This window comes from Mytilus trossulus, chromosome 10 (assembly GCF_036588685.1).
Source record: "Mytilus trossulus isolate FHL-02 chromosome 10, PNRI_Mtr1.1.1.hap1, whole genome shotgun sequence".
NCBI classification, from domain to species: domain Eukaryota; kingdom Metazoa; phylum Mollusca; class Bivalvia; order Mytilida; family Mytilidae; genus Mytilus; species Mytilus trossulus.
In genome coordinates, this window is record NC_086382.1 from 42,945,357 (window position 1) to 42,971,317 (window position 25,961).

Consider the following 25,961-nt stretch of genomic DNA (forward strand, 5'->3'; position numbering starts at 1 on the left):
CATATATCACCTGTTTATTGTCAACAAATAACGCATCAAACATGAATAAAATAACAATTTCTAATAACATCTGTGGTTTTAGGACAATTATTACATCAAATATACAAGCATACTTTCGCAAATATTTCTGGTTAACTTGGTGATCTTTTTTTTAAGATATCTAATGTAAGCTCTTGTAGCTATATCCTAATTTAATCAAATTCTGCACATTACTTTCTCAGTATTTAAAATATCGTTCTCAATGCCACTTAGCAAGGATAAACTTATATATTTAAAAAGTATTTAAATTTTGGCAGTTAAAAAAACATAACATATATGTATCAAAATATAACAATATACTTTTTTATGAAATTAAAAAGTGCCAGAGCAGATTATAATAAATTCAAATAAAGTTTTCACTAAAAAGCCGGTCTTTTAAAAACTATTTCGTTATATCGATTAGAATTGCCAGATAGTAAGGGGATCTCCACTCTTGGAAATATCAGCGTGTAATAAAAATATGTGACTAGATACCAGTATCCCAAATGTTTGTCATTTCAAAAACATTTATATATAATATAACATGTATAATGTGTAAACAATTAAAAATATGAAAACGCAAGAATCCTTCAACCTAGTTTAGTAGTTTGAAAGCAAATCCTGCATGCCGTATGCCAAAATAACCACTTTCTATAATCTCTGTATACTATGCCCTATTGAGTTTTTGATATAAAACTTTACATTTTAAGATAACAATGTTGCAAACAAAATTATTACATTAAATCAATACTGTCCTATATCTTTAATTACATTGCAATGATTGAAATAAAGCACAACTTCGACATACTTTAAAATGTATTCACAAATGTTATCTGTCAAGAACAATGGTACTTGGTTGAGAGAGCAAAATTTCTTTTCTAATTATAATCGAACTATATAGAATGTTATATATACAGGAGTCAAATCCCGTCGAGGGAAAAACAACAGGTTTATCATTGTTGTGTTGATATTTAGAGTAAATATAAATAAACCCATACTCAAATTTAATAACTTCAAGAATTAAAATCCTCTATATAAATGAAATCAATTCATATCTTTATTAAAATCGTTCTATTCACAAATATATACAATGTTTCAATGTAACATCATATGAAATAAGTAAAACATTAAATGGATATATATCAGTTAAAATTCTCGTTATGTGTGAAAATTAAAATAAAACAAAATCAACAATGTAACATATATTAAAAACATATTTGACAGTGTGAGTGGAAAATTAGCTATTTTCCGTTGTAGATTATCAACAATGTAAACCTGTATATTGTTTAAGGAGAAAACTAAGTTTTGTTTTGTAAACAGAACATAAACAAAAAGTCCAACAAAGATAAAAAAAAAGATCAAGTTCTTGTCATGTGTATGATCCGTGGTCAGATGTTTACTACCACAGGATATGATAATTATGCTTTTTTGTTGTTTCCCAACTTTGCCAAAGCATCCTCCAAAAGTGATAAATCGCCTGTATGAAAAAAGAAAGAATGTAATAATATCATATTGAATATTAAATTGGTTATTCCAGTTATTGTCTTTAACAAGTAAGCATATACGAAGGGGAGTGTAAAAATCAATGCCAACACCTGACAAAAAGACAAAACAGTACACATATTCTAAAAACAAAACTACAGAATAAGAATCATCAATCTCTAAAATGATAAGCGGGAGGGTTAGCATTTCTTTCATAATAATGTACCATTTTTGAATTCTTCTTTTGAGAATCCCGTTGTTCTGTCAAGGAATATTTGTTCCATATAAAACGTTCCACTTGACACTTAGTTATAAGTTATGTCATAATATATGTTGCTTTTAGAATAAATATTCTATACCGATTCTTTCTTACAGAATATTTCTTCCACTTGAAGCTTATATTATGAAGGAATTTCTATTTTTTGACAGTTCAAGGAAATTTTTCATATCATAAACTGCATAAAAGAGTTAGACAGACATACTAAATTATCGATCTTTTATTCAAATCAAACTAAATGTTTGGGCTCCGCCGTTAGTGTTGAAGTGGTGATAACTTCAATATGAATTTGTAATAAATTTCTTTTAACATCTATACTTACTAACATCTCTTTTGACTATTTACAACGATAATTGTGTATAAAATTACCTTTGATTGTCTTTGTAAGATTGATTATCTGATCTTTGCTGTCAATAACCTCAACACATAGTGTGTAAGGGTTGTATCTGACACTGAAAGGTCTTGGTATAGTAGATGCAAATGCCCTGAAAGACAGAAAATCAGTTTATAATTGTGATCACACTTTCAAAAGTTTCTTAAGGGAAAAGGTTGACAGTTCGATATAGAGAAGTTCAGTACTAACATTCAGTTGTATTTAAAGAACTGTTCTCATAGAAAAAAATATAGTTTTCGGTAAGATAATTTTTAGTATGAGTACAAAGTTGCTCATTGACAACTTTAAAAAAAATTCTACCTTTTGTCTTTAGATGTTTAGTGATGGCATTTATTAACATTAATGGTTCGATGTATAGATATAGATAGATACATATTGACTTCTAGGATATTATCACTCATATTACCTCATCTTATCCTTAGCCGAATCAAAGCTATCTGCTACATAATAGATTGGCTGGAACTCTGTGATAGGATATTGTTGTTCAGCTGTCTTTGCTGGTTCGAATGATCTTGTTTCAGGCTTGTCACTTACACAATACTAAAAAAAGTACCAGAAACATCAGCTCTTAGTTATCTACGTAAGCATAACGTCTTCTTATGGTGGTTCTTTTTGGTTCTGGTTTTTATACCCCCCTTCCCAACTGCGTGTTCCCCATCTACAGACAAAGAAATAGACGGATTTCTGTTTCTTAATTTGTTATCAGATAAAAGAAGATGTGGTATCAATGGCAATGAGACAACTCCCCATTCAAGTCAAAATTTAAAAGGTACCCATTATAATATGTCAAAGTAAACGGAGCATGAAATGGTGGTGGGAGGGGGGCATATAACCATATCTATATTTTCGACTGTAAGATGTTATATTTTCCACGAACGTTCAAGATTAAGAGAGAAATGCACGTCAAAATGATGACAAGAGCGAACCTTACCTCGAATTTGTGCACTTTCTCATTAAGTTGGTCTAATATACTGTAAGTTAAGTATAGTAATTTACAAAGAAGCGGAAGATAAAAAAACCACGTTATCAGGTGCTCAGGAAGGGTATGGATTGCTGTTACCACTCGACGGTTAATCTAACTCAACTGTAATCTATACACCAATCAAATACTATTTGATTTGATACTCTAACTGCGTCCCAATTTTGGATTATAAAAACTAGTCGGATTCTCATATTCCTACAATGTCAACATATCATTTAACTTACCTGTAATTCACCAAACGATGACAACAGTCCAGCACCATAAGCTTTTATTTCACCATTTTGTCTACATAATCCAAACTCAACCGTAAACCAGTAACACTGAAGTGTAAATACCAATATTTATAAATGTGATGCAGTGGTATTTGTGTGATATCAAATTAATTTTACGAAACTCATGGTTGTTAAAATATTAAAGTGGTAAAATGAGAACTAGCGGCACTCATGCGTTTCAGCACGAAACAACCATAACGTAAACATCTAACGATCTTTTATTGTAAGACATGAACGTTTCCAATTTTTTCAGCTCTATAATGTATGAATAAGGTCTGTAGCTCTATAATGTATGAATATACGAATATTGACTCTGTTCACATGCAATAGGGATTTGTCATTTATTTTGCAAATAATACAAACGTTGAAAAATAATGTTTGCATCTAAAAATAGCCAAGCATTAAACAAAATCATATGTTTTTATAACTAACCGTAGCTAATTTTTGAATGTATTCATCTGGTGCACCAAGACTTGCCAATCCAATTTCTTGTGAGAACTGTGCAAATGACGGATCAGCAAATAAAGGCACATGTCCAAGTACTTCATGGCATATATCTCTATGAAAATAGAAATATAAAAATAAGAAGATGTGGAAGGTCTTCCAAATAGACAGTTCTCCACAAAAGACCAAAATAGCATAGAGGTTAACATGGTTAACAGCTATATGTCACCATACCCTTTAACGATGTGCAAAATCCATATCGTATAGTAAGCTATAAAAGCTATAAAAGGTCCCGAAATGCCAAATGTAAAACAATTCAAACGGAAAAAAACAGTGTGATTTATGTACAAAACAATGAACGAAAAAAATACAATACAGCATTAAACGACAACCACTCAATAACATATTTCTAACTTGGTACAGGCACATACAAAGAGTACATTTGACAAAAACACGTATGTCGGTCAACAATGTTAACAATTAAAGGTTAGCTAGTCATATAAAATAACAAGGTTAGGACTATTTTTGGCACAAATTTCCGTAAAAAGTTATGTCCAATGAATACACCAAATATGTCAAGGTAAATTGTGTTTACTGTATTGTAATAACATAATTAGTCTATTTTAAAACGAAAGCAATGTGTTATTTAAAAAACAAATAGACAAAAAATGAAAAACAAAAAATGTCATTTGACGAAAATTAAGTTTTAACAATGTTTGGTGACCTTTCCATTTATTCGATATTACGTGATAAGTACTGTATATAAAAAGTCTTAAGATATCATGGCATACGTGTATGAAATAAAGCAAAATCAGATATCTTTAAAAAAAAGCGATAAATACTACTCACGGTTCTGGTGTGTACATTGGTTTTGATCCATGTCTGATGTATTGAGTAGAATGAAATACTCGAAACGCTAGACCAGCAAGGAAATCACGTGACGAGAGTAATCCAGCTACAGGTCGTAATCTGAATCCTGTGCAGTCTAAAAAAAGTTCATTGAACGGAAGTTTAGTGTTAGATTCTTTTTTGTTGTTGCTGGTTTTACAATTCTGTACATGCATACTTTTAGGGTTAAATATTTTAATTATTGTCAAGATAAGTCATGGCGATTGGCGATGAACGTCGTGCATTTAATGTTGATCTCAGTAAATATCTATTTCTTAGTACTTATCATAGGAATTATTGTTTAATGCACATGTGCTAATATATGTAGCTGGTTATGTAGCACCATTATATCTTAAGTTTGTGAAAACCTAATGTTCTTATATAAAGGTTTGTTTGGTGAAATTAGTTATCAGTGACGCTCATATCAAAATATTTATAAAGCCAAACAAAACGTGAAAATAATTTCAAATGTTCTCTGATGGTGATAAAACTACTGATGAACTGTTAGTCCCAGAGGGTATCATCAACTCAATAGTCAGTGAATCGTTAAAACATGATTCTGCTCTGTTCTACAATTCACCGTTGACGAGTCCAAAACGTTTCAACTCACTCAGGTAAAGATGACCGAAGAAAATGGGTATTTTGTAGGTTACCTTTGGTCTCATAGCTCTTCGCGTGTTTTTACCTTCTACGTCTGTGACTGTCAGGTATTTCGTGTTTAAAATTTCTTGATGAAGGTAGATCAACAGAGGCGGCTTTTTCACAATGCATTGCGTTTAATTGTGTTACAATATTGAAAATATGCGATGAATAAGCTTTATTATACTGATGGTGTCTAGTTCTCTCGCTCTCTGTCACAGCTGTTCACAATTCTTTTTGATCGAAGATGTCTTTGATGTTCAATAATCAATCTTCTTTTCCAACCATGTTACTACATTAATTATTATACTTTTTAACGGTAATTACCTTGTAAAAAGTTTGAAATATCTTGTAATTGTGGTAGGTTGTCCTCTTTAAACCCACAGTTATCACACAACAGGGGGAATATGTGGTTGAACTCACGACAAGCATGTGTTGGGTATAACTTTGTTAATTCTCTGAAGATGGTCCCCCTACAAACAAAATAGATATATGCCATAGAAATCAGATTAGAAGTTTTCTTGAATGTAACAATGGTGACCTTCTGCTGTTGTTTTTTCTATGGTCGGGTTGTTGTCTCTTTGACATATTCCCCATTTCCATTCTCAATTTTATAGATTCTCATTCTGATTAAACGGCTACCAAAGTGAAACATGGGTCTTTACCTATTGTTGATAAACATTTATGATTACTCTTTTTTTAGCTTTAACAAGATTGAGCATCAATGCCGAAATAAGACTGTAAACGACAATCAAAATTTGATAACATTAATCACTGCAGATAATTTTTCGAGGAGATTTGGGAAGCAATTACACGAATGTTAGATCACGTCTTTGTGTGCAAGACTGTTGGAAACACTTGTCGCCTTCGACAATATGAAATTTGCTACTTCGACAGCTCAATGCGTACAGCGAAATATTACAAACTAAGTAATTAACTAGCCCATATTACAATTAAAATCAACTTCTACCAATGCTTACATACCACGTTTTAATTTCGGCCGGTGTGTAGGTAACTCTTGGTATTTCTTGTCCACTGAAAGAAAATATGAAAGCAGTTTTACTTAGTGATATTTCTTGTTTCCATGCTAATATATTATAAAACGCTATTTTTACATTTCGCAATTCTAATACTTCAATAAATTATTTGTTTATGATATAAAATTATAAATCGTTTCCTTATCATACTATCTAAAGTTATTCAATGTGTTAAAATTATAAGACTAATCTTTGTAGTAAATGGTGAATGCTGAAATTGTTGTCCATACAAGTGATTTAAATACAGCCCGTAACAGAGAAGTGATCGAATTGATGTTTCTTTACCGTCAAAATTAGCTACGTTATCGACAAACTCAATTGAGTAGTGACCGAACTATTGGTACTTTTACGTTAAAAAGATGGACAATGCTGACAAACTTTCATGTGTCTATAATCAAGTTTAATACCGATAATATTGAAAATAGTTCTAATATTAAATTATTATAATAATATGAAACAAAATATGCCTATGCACCATTTCGATTGGGCGAAAAGTAGTAATTTCTTCAAAGTCAGAACAGAAAAAAAAAGAATAAAAACAATTAAAAAGGTGTTTGATAGGAATGAAGTCCTTTATTTTTTCGGACTATAATGTGTACCGTATGTGTGTTGGATTTGAATTCAATCAATAACTTTGAAATGTTTTCTCATATGTATACACAAAAGGGAGGACTGGTATTTGTACTTCTGTTAGAATACGTCTTCGTCCGTTTCACATGCCAAACTTTTTTTAAGAACAGTTTAATCGGGAAAATTTTGTTGAGATTTTTTTTTAATATTACAAAATAACGAGAAAAATATTCTTGCAATGGCACACACAAAGATTTTTTTTTTTTTAGTAAAAATATAGAAAAATATACCATGGTCAGGACCTGACAGCTTTTAGCAGTGTACAAATGAAAATCGTCCGGAAAACTGCGCTTGCTGTCATTTTGAGGGATCATGCAACATTTCACCTATTACCCATGCATAAACAACGTAGGTTCTCAATTACTAATAAAGTTCTAAAAGATAATTTCAAGTCAGAGTAAACATATTAACTTCCTTATAAACAGTCGAATTTGTCTACAGGTTACACAAAGCTGGTTCTTAAAACGTTTGTATCAGGGAAAACATTTTTCTTTGACTTTTAAAACATGTAGGGGAAACGGATTTCCTAACCATTCAAATATATCCGTATTTCTGATATTTTGTTCGATAACGTAAATTATACGACTTTTTTATGACTACGTGAACTTGCTGGTCTTTAGGAAAACAATTTACAATTGTACAGTGAACGGAGGCACTTATACATAACCTTATAATTCTGTTTGGAAACAAAAATAAATTCCCAATATATAAGTATACATGTATAAATATACATGTATTATATGTCGTTTACATGATTGGATTTTGTAGATGTAACTACCGCACAGAAAAATTATTATGGATTTCGAGTCTTTCATATTCAAGGTTTTGAATTCTACCCTTGTTGAAAACCTGTGGAGACCTCTACAGTTCCTTAAAACATCATTTAGGTTTTTTTTAATTGAGTGCCGTCTCCCTGAACATGCTAACATCATATCTTTTCATTTTCATATTTTTTTCCCTGTTTGTCTCTGTTGTCTTGATTGTTGGAACGATTAGTGGTATCTAACAATATTTACGAAAACTTTCTGAGAATTATGAATATCTCTTCTCTGTTAGATATGGATCATTACCAATGATGAAATGAAATGCCGTACATCACATCTGATAGAGGTTTAAATTTCAAATATTCGTCAATAACTTAAGATATAGAGCAATTTTGTCTTCAACATTTCAAATGTCAAAGGGTACATTTGTATTTTATACTTCGATTTGAAGGAAATTTATTTCATTTTTTTCTGTGACAAAGTACAAGCGTGTCGATATTGCAACAATGTATGATTGACATAATTCCGGGAACATAATAAACAGATAGGTATGAAAATGAAAAGATATGGGGTATTCTGTATCAGACGAAAGAAAAACTATAACAGTGTTGAATAACAAATGATAGAAATGTCGGAGATCCCGTATTTGATCCTTTACCGTTAAAATGAAAATGCCAATGACAGAGGTTGATTATAAAAAATGTTTTACTGTGTTAAAAAAACTTCGACTTAAACAATGAAAACTTACACGTTGGACATGCAATATTTTGTCGATGAAGAAAATTAAATTATGTCACTTCTGAAATAAGTTTGTCGATAACGTAACTTATTCTGACGGTAAAGAAACGCGAATTCGATCACTTCTCTGTTACGGGCTGTATAAGTCCTATATAAAATTATCCCCTCCAGATTATTTTCATTACAAAAATAAGATATGAATCTCCGACCTAATTCATCATAGCAATAGATTGGTGTATGAGAACAACACTGGAAAATGAAGTTACAGGTAGCAGATTGACCATGAATTGTTTTCTAGAGGATTTATACTTTGCTAATGACATATGTCTTTTTTTCCAGCAACAGGAACATCATGCAGAACAAAACCAACAGACTGAATGAAACAGGGCAAAGTATAGGCCTGACTATAAATAAGAAGAAAACCAAGCTATAAGAGCCAGAACTAGCAAAGCCAGATATGAATTCTGCCCATATGGAAGAGGAGGTCAATCAGCCTGAAAACAAAGCTCAGAATATACACCAGCAATGTAAAATCAGTCCTTCTATATGGGTAGAACACTAGAAAATAATTCAATCAGACATGAAAAGGCTTTATTAATTCCATAACAAATGCTTGAGGAAATCTGTAAGATATTCTGGCCCAATAATATAACCAACGAAGACATGTACCACAAAACCAATCAATGTTGTATGAAGACAGAGATTAAAAAGAAGAGATGGCATTGGATTGGTCATGTATTCAGAAAAGGAAATGAGGATATCACCAAGTTAGATTTACGATGAACACTTGATGGTAGAAGAAAAAGAAGGAGGCCAAACGAGACCTGGCGAAGAATGGTAGACACTGAGATGAAAGACCATTGGGGAAACCTGAAAGGATATTGAGAAGAACGCAAAAGACAGGCAAATGTGGTGAGTACTGGTTGAGGTCTTATGTGCTGACAGACACGAAGAGGTTAGTAAATATTCTATGCATGCATCAATAACAATGTTTACTTACTGTTTGTAATTAAATGCTATGTCTGCGAACTCTTTTCGTCTTGCTCTGTAAATTTTGTCAGTAAACCCCTGTTAAGGAAATGATAATTTTATCAAAGTAATAATTCCATTGCGGAAAATGTAAATCAATGAAAATGAAGGAACCAAAGGCAAAAGGAGTAAAAAAGATTAAGTTTATAATATTGTGAATTTTATTGTTTTAATTGGTTATTTACATTCCTCTCTCTCTATATATATATGTTATAAAAAGTGAGTATCAAATTGCATGGCACCATGATACTCACTCTGCAGTTTTTGAAAGGATGATATTAAGTTACGCGTCTGGCATATTTTTTTGTTGTTATCCTCGTATCTATGATGAGTTTATTTACCTTGTGCTGTGAATACTATCCTATATGTACGTATATTACTTACGCTAATGTTTGTGGTACAAATCTATGTATAGAACAAATAAAGTTATTTCAATAACATATTATCAAAATATATCAAACTTTTAAAGAAATTACACAAAAATTTCTAAACTTACAGGGTGATCTGAATCCAATTCTGATCCGTAGCTTAAAATCTGGTTTGCAAAACGATCCAGTTCAACAATCTTTCGTGGAAACCATGGAACTGTGGTAAACAAAAAAATGTTTATAGAAAATGTATTTATGCTGGAACTTATAGAGAAATCGCGTCACTGATTTTCGAATGTTTCAAGCCTCGGCTTAAAAGTATATGCAACAAATACCGTTTCTAATCTGTGTATTGGTTTTTATCAGAACTATACACATGGTTATTAATTTAGAATTATGCGCAACAAGTGATATAATAATCAGACTGTTGATTCTGGCCTCTTAAAAGCAAGAGAGCTTTGCATACTCATTGAAAACAGCAAATAAAGTACTCTTTATGTTTGCAACGTTTCGGTAGAAACGATTTTTTTTAAATTTCTTGGAACTCTTATTCATAATTAGTTTTAAAAAAAATAAACTTACTAGCATCTTTATCAGAATCTCTTGACAATATACTAAATGTCGTAGATTTCTCCTTAAGTTCTTGTATGGCTTCTTTGAGTCCTCCTGTTTTGTTGTCACATGATACGAAGAACGCATACAACGCCTTGTCTTGTTTGGAGGGACGAGATTCTATATGATGAAGGTTCACACGGTGTTTCTGAAATAATTGTAGCCGCTCATTATTCGTGGTACAATAAAATATGAAAGAAATTTAAAGTAATACATGTACATATTTAATGCATCGTGAGGTGTATTTTTTTTTACCTTTTTTTACATGGTGTCGATGGTTTTCTTTTATCTGTATATGTGTCTTCTTATTCGTGTTTAAATGATAATACACTTGTAACTTTCATACATACCTTGACCTTAACTAGTTTACTGTTATAAATTGTGACTTGAATGAAGAGGTGTCTCATTGGCACTCATACCATATCTTTCTGTATCTAAAGGCACTTGTTCTGAATACACGTGTATGATTTAGTAAGGTTTTTTTTAAGAGTAAATATTTTGAATATATATTTTTCACTTAATTTACTTGCCTCGAATATTCTCAATGCTCCACAAAGTGCCCCAACTTTCTCGGGCAATGTAAAGATTAAGCTAAAGCTGCCATCGTAATCCTGTTTTTCATCTAGATATCCATGGTACTGTACGGACGAATGCTGTAATAAACCGAAATGTGCATTATTATGAATACTCATTTTTTTTAGTTTTTATTCATGCATGTCTCTCACAGAATTACATGTTCACTGCACACGTATCTATAGACATTTATAATATCTATGTAGATCAGGTTATCTTGAAGTCGTCTTCTCACGTTTCTGTCCAAGTAGTCAGGTAATACATGTAGGTCTATATACAATAGGTAGCAAATGGTCTAATAAAGAACAATCAATATAGTATATATTTATTTATTTGTTCAACCAAGAAAACAAATATTGACCGAGAATTGAATAATATTATTTGTGTTAACTAACTTTAAATCTAATGACCTAAATATTTATTTTTGACTATTGCGACATTTACTATAATCTAACGCTTGTCAATGTCTCTTTGAATTAATTATCAGTCGGCTAAAAAGTTAGGGCACTGTAAAGCAAGCTAGAACTGTTTGATAGAGCTAATTTCCTAATGTATGTCGATAAGGACTTTGATTTGACTTGCTTGGAAATGTTTGTATACACGTTTTCTTAAGCATTGTAATTAAAATTGTCTTCTGCAAACAATATAACTAGGCAAGGTTAAACCTACATACACCTTATTTGATTGGACATAACCAAATAATCAAATTCAACCTTTACACAAACAAAGCAAGCAAGCCTACCACATCCTTAATCTACATTCTTTAGGAAATTAGTACTAGCATAAAACACCAAGCTATCGATGGGTCATATTTTTGGAGAACATCTGACAAGGAGTTGTAAAGGTTATTTTATTATTATTATTGATTCAAAAGAGAATTTGATATATACATGTATGGTTATTTGGTAGAAATGAGCCCTTTGAGAGTTTAACATCGTGTGTCAAGGATTTGTATATAACTTTATTAAAAAAAACTCATTTCATGCGAACAACTGGTTCGATTCATTAGTGACAATTACACCATTGCATGTTTTTGACTGTAAATAGCAGATAGTTAATACACACAAATGCAATGAAGGCTGTAAAGTGGGTACATGAACTTCATGGTAACGTTAATATGACTTATTACCTTTACTTACATTCTTCAGCACAATCATGTAAAAGATTGAACGGTAAAGGGGTCATATTGTTCAGAAGAACCTCGTCAATTTGTTGGACATTGTTACATTTTGTTATTAATTTTCAAATGAGAACATGTCTTTTGGTGTTAGATTTGTTGTCCTTTTTATATTAAAATTGAGAATGGAAATGGGGAATATGTCAAATAGTTGTGTGCTAGTTCAGTGAAAATGGACGATATTGAATGTATATTAGGGATAGTAATTGTAAACCGTTAAAGTTAAACTGACCTGAATACAATACAACATAAATCCTTCCATATTCAATGATGAATCTACGGTATTGTCCTGTATTTGGATACCAAAATAGCTTAATACAGCTGTGTTGTTATCTTTCTAATTTAGGCTTTACACTACTTTTTTTCTCTACTTTTATTGGTCTCATTTGAGTATGTGGGTTTTTCGTTTTCGTTTTTTGTATAGTATTGAGATATAAGGGATACGTGTCAAAAATATACTATAGTGTGTGATCATACATGTACTCTTCCGCGTTTCGCAGTACCGAGGAAATTTACCATAGAAACGATTTCTGCATAAAATACTTGTGATTAATAATAAGTATACTTGGCCACGCATTAAAATGTTTTTCAACTCAACAATCATTAAGTCATGTTTCTTAACTTTTTATTAAACATGCCGTTGTTTATGAACGTATAAGTACTTCTTCATTTGGTTATAATATGCGAACATATGTTTTCTTTTGAATAAAATATGATCAAATATGTAATCATGCGTATGTTTTCTCTTGAATGAACTATACATTAAAGTAATTTATGAATGAAGAATATTTTCTCATGCACTATTTTAATGTATAGTATATTTCCGGATAATATCGCTCGAACACTGGGGTTTGGACGACTTAAATTCAAATGTAGTTTTATCCGAGTTCAACTCGGTTGTTTTTTTGTTTGTTGAAGACAGGTTAGTGGAAAAACATTCATTGTGTAAAAAATGCAGTTAACGCAAAAGTTATTCATGTTGATAATAAAATTACACCCGCTTATGTTTCCTTTATGTATTAAAAGTAAAAACGGGGTACTCCGAGATTTGTTGGGAAGTCGACAAATTCACTATCTATGGGTGTCAATGGGGAACATATTATTATAGCGCGTACTTATCTAAAAAAAACAAAAATATAGCTACATGGTAAATATAACACGAAAACCGATTAAACGGCTACATTGTATAGAAACCTGGACAATCGACTAAACGGCTACAATTAATACCTTCTATAATTGTTAAAAAGCCTACATCAATTAATATGTAAGAAAACTTGAAAATCGTAATTTTATGAAACTCCGATACATTTCCATAATATAAGAGGCGCACATACTGCGCGGTATGGTTGTCTATAATAATCAAACAATAAAAAATGTAGATCAAGATTGTTCTGAAGTCCATGCAACGTCTGTTTGCCAGACGTGGGATGTCAGAGCAATCTCGGACTATAAAAATGACCCGTCTGATCTTCTTCTGATCTAGGTTAAGTTATGAATAAAAAGTGTCGCGACGTATAATGACAAATCGTAATGTTCTACAGAAAATTGCTGTGAAGATTATATATCGCCTTGAGATGAATAATTATAATACATACAAATTGATTCATTATACAACAGCCACTGTTCAAATAGACAAACAGTAATCCCTTTTTCTATTTTTGCAAATAGCATCTTAAAATAGTAAATTATCCATTCACGAAGACAAATTAAAAAGATCAGCAAATGTGTCTGTATATTGCTAAAGCTAGTGTTTAAACAGTCTTTGCTTCCAACTAGATATACTGTCCTATTTTCGGTGCAATATATAGTAAAAATGAATTTTGTGTCCAAAGAATTTTGTCAATGCTAGTCTGTCTTTTAACAAATTTCACATTCGGGTATGAAATTGTGCTATATACTAGACGATTACTTAACTCTATTTATCGAATAACGCACATCAATTCATAACACACGAATAATTTGAATATTAAATATTGGTATTGATGTTCTAGATGGATGTGTCCATTGCCTATGCACAATATTGCAAATACGAATTTGCGTTAAAGAAAGTTGTATCTGATTTAAGAACACGGTCAATTGTATTACATTAAGACTTTAAACTTTATTTTTATATTCAATATTATAATTTATCGCGTTGTGTCCGGCTACAAAATGAATGTCAGCTATATTTTGGAAACATCCAAAGTTGTGCAAGTTCTATTAATATATGCAACCACCAAAAGGCTCCTATCAAGACACAAAATTCCGAACTTTCCGAAATAAATTAGTAATTCAATAACTGACATAAACACGAACTTTTACAAAGTTTTCATTTCTTTAATCTCAAATCATAGACATATATGTCTTTGCTCAAGTCATACAGCACCATTGCGTAGGCGTAGGTCACTATAATGACTGCGTAAACTCAGATAATGATCAATGTTATCAAAGTTATCATTTAGCTGAATTGACAATTGAATAATGTTGCAATCGTACATCAAAAATAAAATGTAAACAAAGATTTATAAGCCGATTAAAAATTCTTATATAGCGATCAAAAAAACGTTTAAATAAGCAAGGGCATTAGTGTAAAACATTAAACTGACCTGAATACAATAAAACATAAATCCTTCCATATTTATAATAAAATAAATTAACTCTTTATATCCAATATGGATAGAATTCTAAACTCGCCAGCTGTGCATGGGTCCGTCTAATTTTAGTATTGTATGTATACTTCGAATGCATTTATACCATATCCGAAAACCTTCAATCATCGGTTTATATACGGTTGACATTTTTGATCGACAATGAAATGTATAGTTACTTGTATTTCATCATTTTCCTTTATAATTGCATCACTGTTGTATACACCTGTCGACCCCCATTCAATTAATATGCCCTAGAGGTCATGTGAATAAATAAAAAGAAAAGGATGCAAATTTGAAATCTGCATATTTTTCAGACGTATATTTATTAGAGGAAATGGTTATAAAATTGAAAAAAACAACGTCCCTTTTAATTTAATTTAATGCTTTTACAGCAGAATGCAATAAATGTGTAGGTAAAGGTACTAGGATCTTTGGTTAACTGGCTTGCTAGATGAAATGAGATCTCATTATTAGGTGAGGTATTCTACCCTCCTTTCTGAGTATTCTATTCCTATATTCAGATATATTCGTCATCTGTTGGACTAGTTTACTCTTTAATCAGGGTGATTTACCTAACTTATAATGACTTCACGGTTCAGCTAGCAAGCAAGCTAACCAAAGATTATACCTATACCTACACAATCGATGCAATTTGCTGTCATCTACGTGACTAATTTATGGGGTATTGATGCACCCAGCAGTAGCGAAGTCATTATATTGCGTGTATTAAACTCCTATGTGCTAAAAAGTCGCTGTGAGACCGCTTGTTATAACTGTCAAAGCAATGGTCATGCTCCCGCTGTTGGACGAAAGGGGAGTTAAGTCCCACAAGTATTTTCACATACTATTTTTTAATTTTTGTGTCATTTGGTCTCTTGTGAAGAATGGTCTCATTGGCAATCATACCACATCTTCTATTTTATGGTATCATAGGTAAAATTAAGGGGGTCATTCGTGTCCTCAGTTACATTTTTTTCCCCGAAACTTCATATATTGGATCATTATTTCCCACAAGAGCGTCACAGTTATTTGTAAACATCAATACATATATACTACCTGATATGTACTTGAATCCCCCCTTCTTTTATTTGTATGCTAGGAATGACACTCTTTTGCAGGATATAGGGCTTAAAAAGGTTTGAATTGTGAACAAGAAGGAAAAAAGGGAAATTTGAATACAAATAAGCGGGATTTGTTCATGAGCACTATGTGCCTCCCCCTTTCCTTGTATGAGAAACGTTTTTGGGGAAGGCGAGAATTGACCAAGGGACATGACCAGTAACTTTTAAATGTTCGCATTAAAAGAGAAAATAGAAAAAAAGAAAAAAAATATTTATACCATTATGAACACCATGGGATTCATTGTAAAACTTTATGTCAAACGTTATATTTGTAATACAATAAGTAAACATACTTATTTATAAACGCGGATTTGTTTAAAGGAAATGATTAAACCTGTAAAATGACAAATTACATACAATTTATATACAAACACTTAAACTGAATGAACTGACACATTTATAAACAAAAAGGGAATTTTATACTGAAGAACATGTCAAAATATAATGAATCGTTTTTGTAGGCGAACTTGGTTAAACGAAGAAGACTTGTGCAATTACAAAATAATGGTTTTGTCCTGTTCACCAACAAAAAACAAAACCCGACTGTTCCTGATACATAGTCAGGACGCTCCATTTGTTATAACATATTGGGTCAGTATCTGTTAAATTAGATTGTATTTGGTATGGTTATAGGAAATCAATCACAACCTTGGGTCTTCTCTTTGTGAAATCAATAAAAAAAATGTATGTCATCCATATATTTACGAATTTTGCGATTAGTTTCTAAATAAATATATTAAAAGGACTATAGTTAATACCATTGCACATATTGAAGGGCATTCAATATCATTATGCTTATCAAATTGCATTTCCAAAACTTTCCATACAGAAATTAATTATAAAAAACTGATTACGCTTACCCCAGATCCTGTTCCATTTTCAATCTTCTGTCGTTTCTCGGGGGTCGGGCCATTACCGACCTTAGAACTGATTCCATTGTCCATGTTTAGATTAATATAATGCAAATATGCTGCCCGTATTTACTTTTACAGTTGGCGAGTTTACCGTAATAGTCACGACCTTCACATTGCTTTAAATGGAATAAATAATATTATTGGTCAAAACATGAAAACAAAGAATTTCATTGGTTAAACCTGACACACCTTTGTTCCATTTGTGATAAGCCTATTAAACGTAAAAACAGACAAACTTATATAGATATAGACAGTGTGAAGTGATGGGCCAAGATTGGAAAGATCTTTTATCAAAACAAAATACAATAGGAATCATTTGCATGACAAAGCCGTTAAATGAGCACTTGTAATCACTATCAGATGATATAAAGAACTTTAATTTTGAAAGAAAACGCCCGCAGTTTAAAGATCTTGCAATTAAGGTAAAGATGAATAGGAATAAGAATAAGACAAATAATAATTAAGAATAATAATTTTATTCCCTATATGAGGGTCCCAGATGAGCAAAAATAATCGAAACATAATAACATTAGAAACAATTGAAGAACATGAAGTATATTATAAAAATATATTACATTCAGTTTATTTCATGAGTACGTGTAAATAGAATCACGAAAATGAACTCAGTAAGAATTAAAACTGATTTGAATATCAAAATGTACGATCTTATGAACTTGTCTAAATGAGATTTTAATAAATAAAAAAAAAAACATACGATCAACATCAAAACCAGTTAAGATGATTATAACTATGGTTTTGTTTTAATGTCCAGTGGAAAATATTACTCGCATTACGGGGCGCCGAATGGGACTCTTGTGGTTTTGTACTCAAAATTCAATTTTGTACGGACAAAAGTGACTTTTGTTCAACAAAAATGAGTTCAGTTTAACAAAATTTGTATCATACTACAAATTTGAAATTTTGTCATACAAAATTATCTATCAGCGGACAAAAGTCACTTTTGTCATGACAAAATTCATTTTTGTTACACAGACTTGACTTTTGTTACCTAATTTGAAAATTGAGCGACAAAAGTCAATTTTGTATTTCAATTAGTTTAGTTTGGTTTCTGTGAACTAATTTGCATACAAAATCGACTTTTGTTACACAAAATTTACTTTTGTTACACAAAAATTACTTTTGTTACACAAAACTGACTTTTGTTACACAAAATTGACTTTTGTGAGACAAAATTGACAAAATTGACTTTTGTCTCAACAAAATTGACAAAATTGAATTTTGTCTCAACAAAATTGACAAAATTGAATTTTGTCTCAACAAAATTAACAAAATTGAATTTTGTCTCAACAAAATTGATTTTTGTCTCACGAAAGTCAATTTTGTCTCACGAAAGTCAATTTTGTCTCATAAAAGTCAATTTTGTAACAACAAAATTGAATTTTGTCATCACAAAAATGAATTTTGTCGTCACAAAATTGACTTTTGTCTCAACAAAATTGACAAAATTGACTTTTGTCTCAACAAAATTGACAAAATTGAATTTTGTCTCAACCAAAATGACAAAATTGAATTTTGTCTCAACAAAAATGACAAAATTGAATTTTGTCTCAACAAAAGTTAATTTTGTCTCACAAAAGTCAATTTTGTCTCACAAAAGTCAATTTTGTCTCACAAAAGTCAATTTTGTCTCACAAAAGTCAATTTTGTCTCACAAAATTGAATCTTACCGTACACAATTGACTTTTGTGATTTAATTTCTATATCAGGTAACAAAAGTCAATTTTGTATGCAAATATGTTTATATTTGCATACCTTTAAGACAAGATTGACTTTTGTCATGACAAATATGAATTTTGTCTACAAAAATGAATTTTGTCATCACAAAATTGAAGTTCTCACAAAACAAGTCTGTAGCACATTGTTTTGTAAGACAAAAATGATTTTGTTATGACAGAATTGAATTTTGTACAAAACCACAAGAGTCCCATTCGGCGCCCCGTACGCATGACGAGTGAAAAAATACTGTAATATGTACATGAATCTTTATTGAACACAAAACATACACGCTTAATCGGCTGTAAGCGTCCTTCTTCACAAGGTAGAAGTCCTCAAAAAGATATTTAACAATAAAATATTACAATCTTACCAGAGGATGAACACTCTAGCAGGAGAGTGCTATTAAAGGCGTCAGGAGATGCGACATAACCTAAACATACTGATTTCTGTCCCAAGTCAGGAGCCTTTAATTCAGTGGTTGACGTTTGTTGATGTGTTACATATTTGATTTTCGTTCATTTTTGTTTATAAATTAGGCCGTTAGCCTTTTCTCGTTTGAATTGTTTTACATTTGTCATTTCTTGGCTTTTTATAGCTGACTATGCGGTTTGGGCTTATCTCATTGTTGAAGGCCGTACGGTGACCTATAGTTGGTAATTTCTGTGTCATTTAGTCTCTTATGTAGAGTTGTCTGATTGTCAAACATATCACATCTTCTATTTTTTTTTATACGTAACTATGGAACATATATTTTAAATTGAGTTATCTCCCTTTTCCCAAAAACTGTAAAATTTAAAGATCCGTTTCATCGCCCTTATCATTACAAATGTAATGAATGCTAAAGTAAATTATATAACTTATGCTTATTTTCTCCGTACATCTGATATTATAAGAGAGTTGCTGGAAATAATATTTTGCTTATTCTGAATATCTCGATATAGTAAGTTTTTCTTAAACCCTTGAACAACACTTACTATAGGAGGATTTGTTTTGGATCGGTTATTTATTTTTGTAAACTTAGATGTCATGTTATCTATTTTCTGCACTATTGAAGCAATATTTTTACATTTCATTAAAGCAAAGGGCTGATTATTTATTTTCACAACTATATTTAAAATATTCGAGAAACATACAACTTTTAAATTATTTGTTTATAAATTATAAATCAGATACATGTATAGTTAAGTCATCATGTACCATTTAATTATAATTAATCATCATCCTCTGCAGAAATAAATCTTCTATATTCCCAACTGCATATACATGCATTGCTTCCATACACTATATCAAAGATTGAAGTTAAAAGTATTGGCAAACATGGTACGCCGAGTGGAGCGAGGTAATTTTTATTTAAGGGTTTTGGAGCCACTGAAGGCACAAGAAGCTTTAAAGGAAATAATGCAAAATCATGCTTTCTTGGTGTTCCCCAGACCCTTTCTTTTTTTTTTTGGTCTCAAAGCAAAATTTATACATTCAGTGTTAGACTTAAGTTTTTAGGGACAACACCAATAGACCAATATGAATGATAAATCAAAAATGTAATTCAACGGCATAGTTGAAGTCTGGGGCGCCTTTTTTTTAAACTCATGATCAAGTTATTTACCAATATTGCGAAATTACGAAATGAATGCAACACTAACAGAATACAGAAGGGCAAGCAATGAACAAAAGACAAATAAATAAGAAACATTGAACCCGAAAAAACAGGAGCTACGTCTGAGGGAGAACAGAACTTGCTTCTTGCAAGTCACTGAAAGTGAATACAATTTGATATGGAGACAAGCGTTTGGTTTTGAAATGTTTTACATGAGGCATTTGCCTCAATGTAGTTACGGCCCTGTAATAATAAAAAGTGAGGTAAGTGTTTTTTCTAAGAAAACATACCTCAAGTTAAATGAAGCCAATTTACCGACATTTCAAGTATAATTAGATAATATTTATACTTTTTTTATTAAACATTTTGGGCAGTGTTTTTCCAAAGGCGATTTAAAAAAAAAAGGGATGAATTCATGAAGAATCTGGTGACATCTCATACTTTCGATTAGACTTCGCAATATATTGCAAATCAGGTAATTTATTTTCAAACTACCACAGAATAAACCATTTATTTTTGTGATTATCAAGGCCGAGTTATTAATCCCCCCCCCCCCCCGAATATCAAATGGTCGCCCCCTAAGGATGCATAATTATGTACTTTGTTATCATAATGAAGTAAAAGCTAGAATACCAATGTTCAGTACTTATTATAAATCTATGTCTAAAACGAACAAACATAGGAATTAATTACAATTAAACAGAATCGAACGAACTTCAAACGTAGTGAGATAAAGAACATCCACCGTTTGTGAATCTTTCAATGGATGTATAATTTTTTAGGAGATAAAATATACTATTTCGATCACGCAGTTGTAATACATGATATTAAAATGTTCTGTAAGTGTCCCCATTGTAACTAGTTTTAGATTGTCTTATCGGGGCCTTTTATAGCTGACTATGAGGGTATGGGCTTTGTTCATTGTTGAAGGCCGTACGGTGACCTATAATTGTTAATGTCTGTGTTAATTTAGTCCTTTGTGGAAAGTTGTCTCATAGGCAATCATACCACATCTTCTTTTTTTATATTAGGTAGACGAAACGCGCGTCATGCGTGTCTGCCATTGGGGAATTTTTGTTTATAGAATGCACGACAACACTGATAACCTGCACTTTCGATAAAGAATGTCATAAACTTGTGTTTTATTTCTACAAATGAATTTAAAACATCGAAGAAGTATCATAACCGTGATAGTATAAAAGCGCCGTATGTTGTGTTTATACTAGGTTACCGTATATAACTATACATTTCCATGTACTAGTAATCATACATTGATATATCTTCACTTTAATATGTACTTATGTTTGCATTTCATACACAACGATTGATAGTTATACGATAAAAACTTGGACTGTGTCCAGAGGTATTCATCCCGACGAAACAGGTAAGTTCATCAACAATAATTTCCTTAAAAATTAATAAAAGCCCTGTAAAATTTTCTTTTATTTGTGAGAGACTGTAAATTTTATTCTTGAATTGACGTGTATGGTCAATTGAAATAGTCAGTGAACAAACAAATGACAGATAAAACGACTGAACTATGTCACATAATTATTCATATGATCTGAATTGAGTAATGTTTCACTTACCCTATAAGAAACTAGATTGGTGATCGAGTTGAGAAACATAACGACCGAATGAAGACATGAAGGAACATTACTGTTCATAAAAGGAAAATTAACAATATGGAAGTTTTGTCGTAAAATTTTACTATGTCGCTTAAGCTGGGGTCACACATTCACGATTTTTACTACCGTCCTCGACAGGACCATTCCCGATTAAAATTTATCAAAAGTCTGATCAAGATCCTGTGAATCGTGGATGGAAATTCAAACTTAAATCAAAATTTGTAAAAAAAAATAATTTGATCACGACAACAATCAGATAGTGTTCAGGAAGCGACGATTTTCAACCGTTTCTAAGCGAATTAGTCCCGATAATCCCGTTCTTAATCCGTTTCTAACCCGATTTGTATTTTTCGCCAGGTACAATTCGACCGAGTATGTCACGACTTCGTCCCGACTCTACCGAACGTAATCCGACAGAGATCAGACAGTGAACCGACGCTGACGGAAGATATCTGTTAGAAAACTGTCGGCATATTCGGGATGATCAGGTACTGTCGGAACGTAATCCTATCACAGTCCGCTCTATCGCATTGCAAACGGCTTTGTCTGGTCTCAGTCGTATTGTATTCTGTAATTGTCGGGACTCTGACGTGGGTATCATTGATTAATTTCGTATTAATAACGGGACTGTTTCGGAACGGTTTCGGCAAAAAACGGTTCGCAATCGACAAGATCTGGATGCAATCTGGACTCAATCGGCAGAAAAACAACTATGAAAAATTACTCCAGATCATTCCCGTTCCACAAGACACCGTCCAGAATACACAAGACATTGTTCGGAATTCGATCCGATACAGCAGAATCTGTCACGACATAGCCACGATTGTAATCCGACAAGACAAAATCGGCTGAGTTGTCCCGAATGTTACGGGACGCACCTAACTGTCGGGGTGCTTTGCCGAACTATTCGGACCCTTCCCGACCCGTAAGAATCTGTTACGAACTAAAACGACTGTGTTCAGACAATGATAGGACATTCCAGATAATTGAGGATACTAATCCGACTTTTTCACTTTTCGTGTCGTATTGCTGTCTGATCTCAAACGGGAGCAATAATCGGCAATGTGTGAACCTCGCATTACTCGTTCCTAGCTCTCTCATCATTTGTATCACTCTTAATTTGTTTTGTTCTTTTCGTTCATCCACGAACTCCGAGAAACAGGGAAAATTTAAATATTGAAACATAATCATTGCTTTTCATTTACAGAACTGAAGAACACAAATGTCGGAACTTCCGATACCGGTGATAGATTTATCTAGGGCCAAGACGGACCGGACAAAACTTGCGAAAGAAGTCGTTCACACCCTTGAGAACATAGGATTTTTATACATTGATAATGTGAAAGGTATTGATTTTGATAAGTTATTCAAAATATGTCAGTGGTTTTTCAAGTTGCCGATCGAAACAAAAATGGATTTAACAAGAAAAAACTTTAAATCTGAAAATCACAACCTATATCGAGGATATTTTCCTGTGGTAGAGGACGAACCAAGCCGGAAAGAGGGATTCGAATTCGCGCGGGATGTTCCTGCAGACGATAAAACAGTTTCACCCAACAACTGGATGTATGAAAAATCAGTTTGGCCTGAAGAAAATGACACTGTTGCTTTTAAGGAATTCTTACAAAATATGTACGAAATAGTTCACGAAACATCACAGGAAATACTACGACTGGCTGCGCTTGGATTAGGGATAGAAGAAAACGCATTCGAACATTTATTTTCTGATAAGCCATGTTCAACTTTCCGTATAATGCATTATCCTCCCTGGGAAGGGACACCTCCTGAAAATGCAATTATAGAGGATGGAAAAGTTATAACAACACCAGAGCATATGGACTCGGATTTTTTAACTTTGCTTCATATATTTAATTATGATGGTCTCGAAGTTCTAGATATGGACGGTAAATGGATAGCTGTCCCACCTCGGCCTAACAGTTTAATTATGAACATAGGTGTAACGTTCTCACGGATGATGGCTGGACGTTTTAAAGCAACAAGACATCGGGTTTTAGACATCCGGAAAGATAGATTTTCAGTTCCGTTCTTCTTGTCTCCATCTTTTGACAGTGATATTGGAGTCAATTTTATGTCTAAATTCAATTCAAATGGACCCGAACATGTTCCTGAAAAATTCGGTCCATGGCTCCTTCATCGGATCAAACACGAAATCAAATATTTTGAATATAGAGACTTGCCTGAAATAGAAGATTAAAATATTGCAAACAAAACATTTATAAAAAATACCTTAGCTGCAATAAATAATTAGAAACCTAAAAATTCGGCTATAAATATTTAAAAAGGCTATATTATATTTGCTCAAATACTAATCATTAATTAACCTTTGAGGTAATAGATGTAAATAAATATTCCCCTTTTATTTACAAAAAGGCAAAAATTATACCAATTAACAAATAAGATAAAAAGATAAAAAGATGCAAAAAAAAATATATCCTTCTTTTATGAGATAAGACTATAACTATTTAAATTTTGAAAAGAATATTAATGTGCATGTCTTTTATATCATATAGCCTCTATTAAATCCATTCATATTATTTAAGACTCGTGTCGATTTAGAGCTCAAGACATATTGCGCAGACTCTTGTTGATAACCGTGCAATGATCCTCATATAGACGTATGTCTGTGTTTGTGTCGTTATAATGCTGTCTCCACAGCATGTGCGTCCACGTCTCCTTTAACTAATATTGTGATTATTTTGATATGTTGACAATAAAAGACCACTTTATTTGGTTTATGAGAAATGAAAACAAGGATATCTTGTATGAAATGTGTGCTTTCATAAAACAGAATGAAAAATACTTATAATTCATACCACTGTTTTTTGTGTATTTTCTTATTTCCCTCAGAGCACCGGAACAAGTTGTGCAAGAGGCTGCATTCAAATCTAAATATTTTTAAACAGAAATTGTTAATCTTATTTAAGTGCATTAGCCACAAGGAGGACTATAATATAATCATTCTTTTTAAGTATTAGTTTATGCTTGTCTTGTTTAGTGTTTAATTGTTTTTATTTCTTTGTATTGGCTTGAGTGTCATTTTAGCACCTGCTCTTGGTGACTGCTGCATATAAACAACAATACTATTTGTTCATATGCATCAGCCACGAGGAAGGAATTAACTCAAAAGTTTTTTTTTTTATAATGGATGTGATGCTGCTTCTGGTACATGCATGGTCAATGAACACTAAACATACTGGTTTACGTGACTACATGTATTATTAGCTCAATTTATATTTCATGTTTTTCTATTAGTTGTTTTTCTGTTTTTTATTTTCTTGTGTATTGTCTATTACAATTGTGTGAAAATCAATGTACTGATTATGCCTATAATGGGTCCTTTATTGGAAATAAATGCATCTTATCTTATCTATATGTATATGGCATTACTTAGTCTAATGCGGTCTTCCGATTTACTGGTTGCTGTAATCAAACCTTCCAGTGCCAGATATGTCATGTATATTCAAGTAGAAATAAATTTGGTGTTTCTACTGTCATCTGATTGGTTAAAATTATTAGTTTTATTTTCAATGTTGTCAATTTTGATGGCGACACGCCAACTCTGACGATTGTGTATGCATACGCCAACATGTGTGTACGTTGTTATTATTAATATAAATATTTCTTTGAGCCTTATTTTTGATAGAAATTTATTCATAATAAATGGCAATAATTTATTTGGATTTTATTGAACAATAAAACTAATTTTTGACTCTTCTTCACATTTTACATAATCCGCTTCGGCGGATTATTCAATGTGAAGAGTCAAAAATTAGTTTTATGGTTCAATAAATTTAAAATAGCTAATAGCCATTCATTAAGTAATGACATAACAATAATGACTTTAGAAACTAGAATAGATAAAATGCGTGTTTTCATGATCTTAGCTAAAAAATGTAATTATAAGTATTAAATGCTTCTTTTTGTATCTTCATATGGTTGTAAAGGCGTTGACCGTGCACACATTTTTAGGAGGAAGCTCTTCCGCGCTTAAA

At 32.0% G+C, this 25,961-nt stretch overlaps 2 protein-coding genes across 3 annotated transcripts; one reads left to right on the plus strand and one right to left on the minus strand.

The window, feature by feature from the left end:
- Window positions 1–17,131, minus strand: LOC134687396 (protein henna-like). Of its 2 annotated transcripts, none has more exons than XM_063547654.1 (13): window positions 16,936–17,131; window positions 11,105–11,227; window positions 10,545–10,722; window positions 10,091–10,179; window positions 9,566–9,633; window positions 6,381–6,431; window positions 5,724–5,869; window positions 4,719–4,854; window positions 3,858–3,984; window positions 3,378–3,473; window positions 2,578–2,711; window positions 2,147–2,262; window positions 1–1,495 (listed from the first exon to the last, which is right to left on the minus strand). In XM_063547654.1, the coding sequence occupies exons 1-13, from the start codon at window positions 17,017–17,019 to the stop codon at window positions 1,437–1,439; spliced, it is 1,407 nt and encodes a 468-aa protein (XP_063403724.1). In that variant the 5' UTR covers window positions 17,020–17,131; the 3' UTR covers window positions 1–1,436. The 2 variants fall into 2 exon arrangements, with proteins under 2 accessions (XP_063403724.1, XP_063403725.1); XM_063547655.1 differs by lacking the exon at window positions 16,936–17,131 and adding an exon at window positions 14,910–15,127.
- Window positions 17,132–23,157: 6,026 nt separating this feature from the next.
- On the plus strand, window positions 23,158–24,393 carry LOC134686262 (uncharacterized). Its single transcript, XM_063545932.1, has one exon. It carries the CDS (start codon window positions 23,171–23,173, stop codon window positions 24,161–24,163), a length of 993 nt encoding a protein of 330 aa, XP_063402002.1. The 5' UTR covers window positions 23,158–23,170; the 3' UTR covers window positions 24,164–24,393.
- Window positions 24,394–25,961: the final 1,568 nt, after the last annotated feature.

Bases quoted from the DNA above. Each gene is read 5' to 3' on its own strand.
- LOC134687396 (XM_063547654.1), bottom strand. From the start codon at position 17,019: ATGGACAATGGAATCAGTTCTAAGGTCGGTAATGGCCCGACCCCCGAG. The intron at 9,634-10,090 runs GTAAGTTTAGAA...TTTCCTTAACAG, and splicing joins AATTGGATTCAGATCACCCT to GGGTTTACTGACAAAATTTA. The intron at 2,712-3,377 runs GTAAGTTAAATG...TACTTTTTTTAG, and splicing joins CATCGTTTGGTGAATTACAG to TATTGTGTAAGTGACAAGCC.
- LOC134686262 (XM_063545932.1), top strand. From the start codon at position 23,171: ATGTCGGAACTTCCGATACCGGTGATAGATTTATCTAGGGCCAAGACG.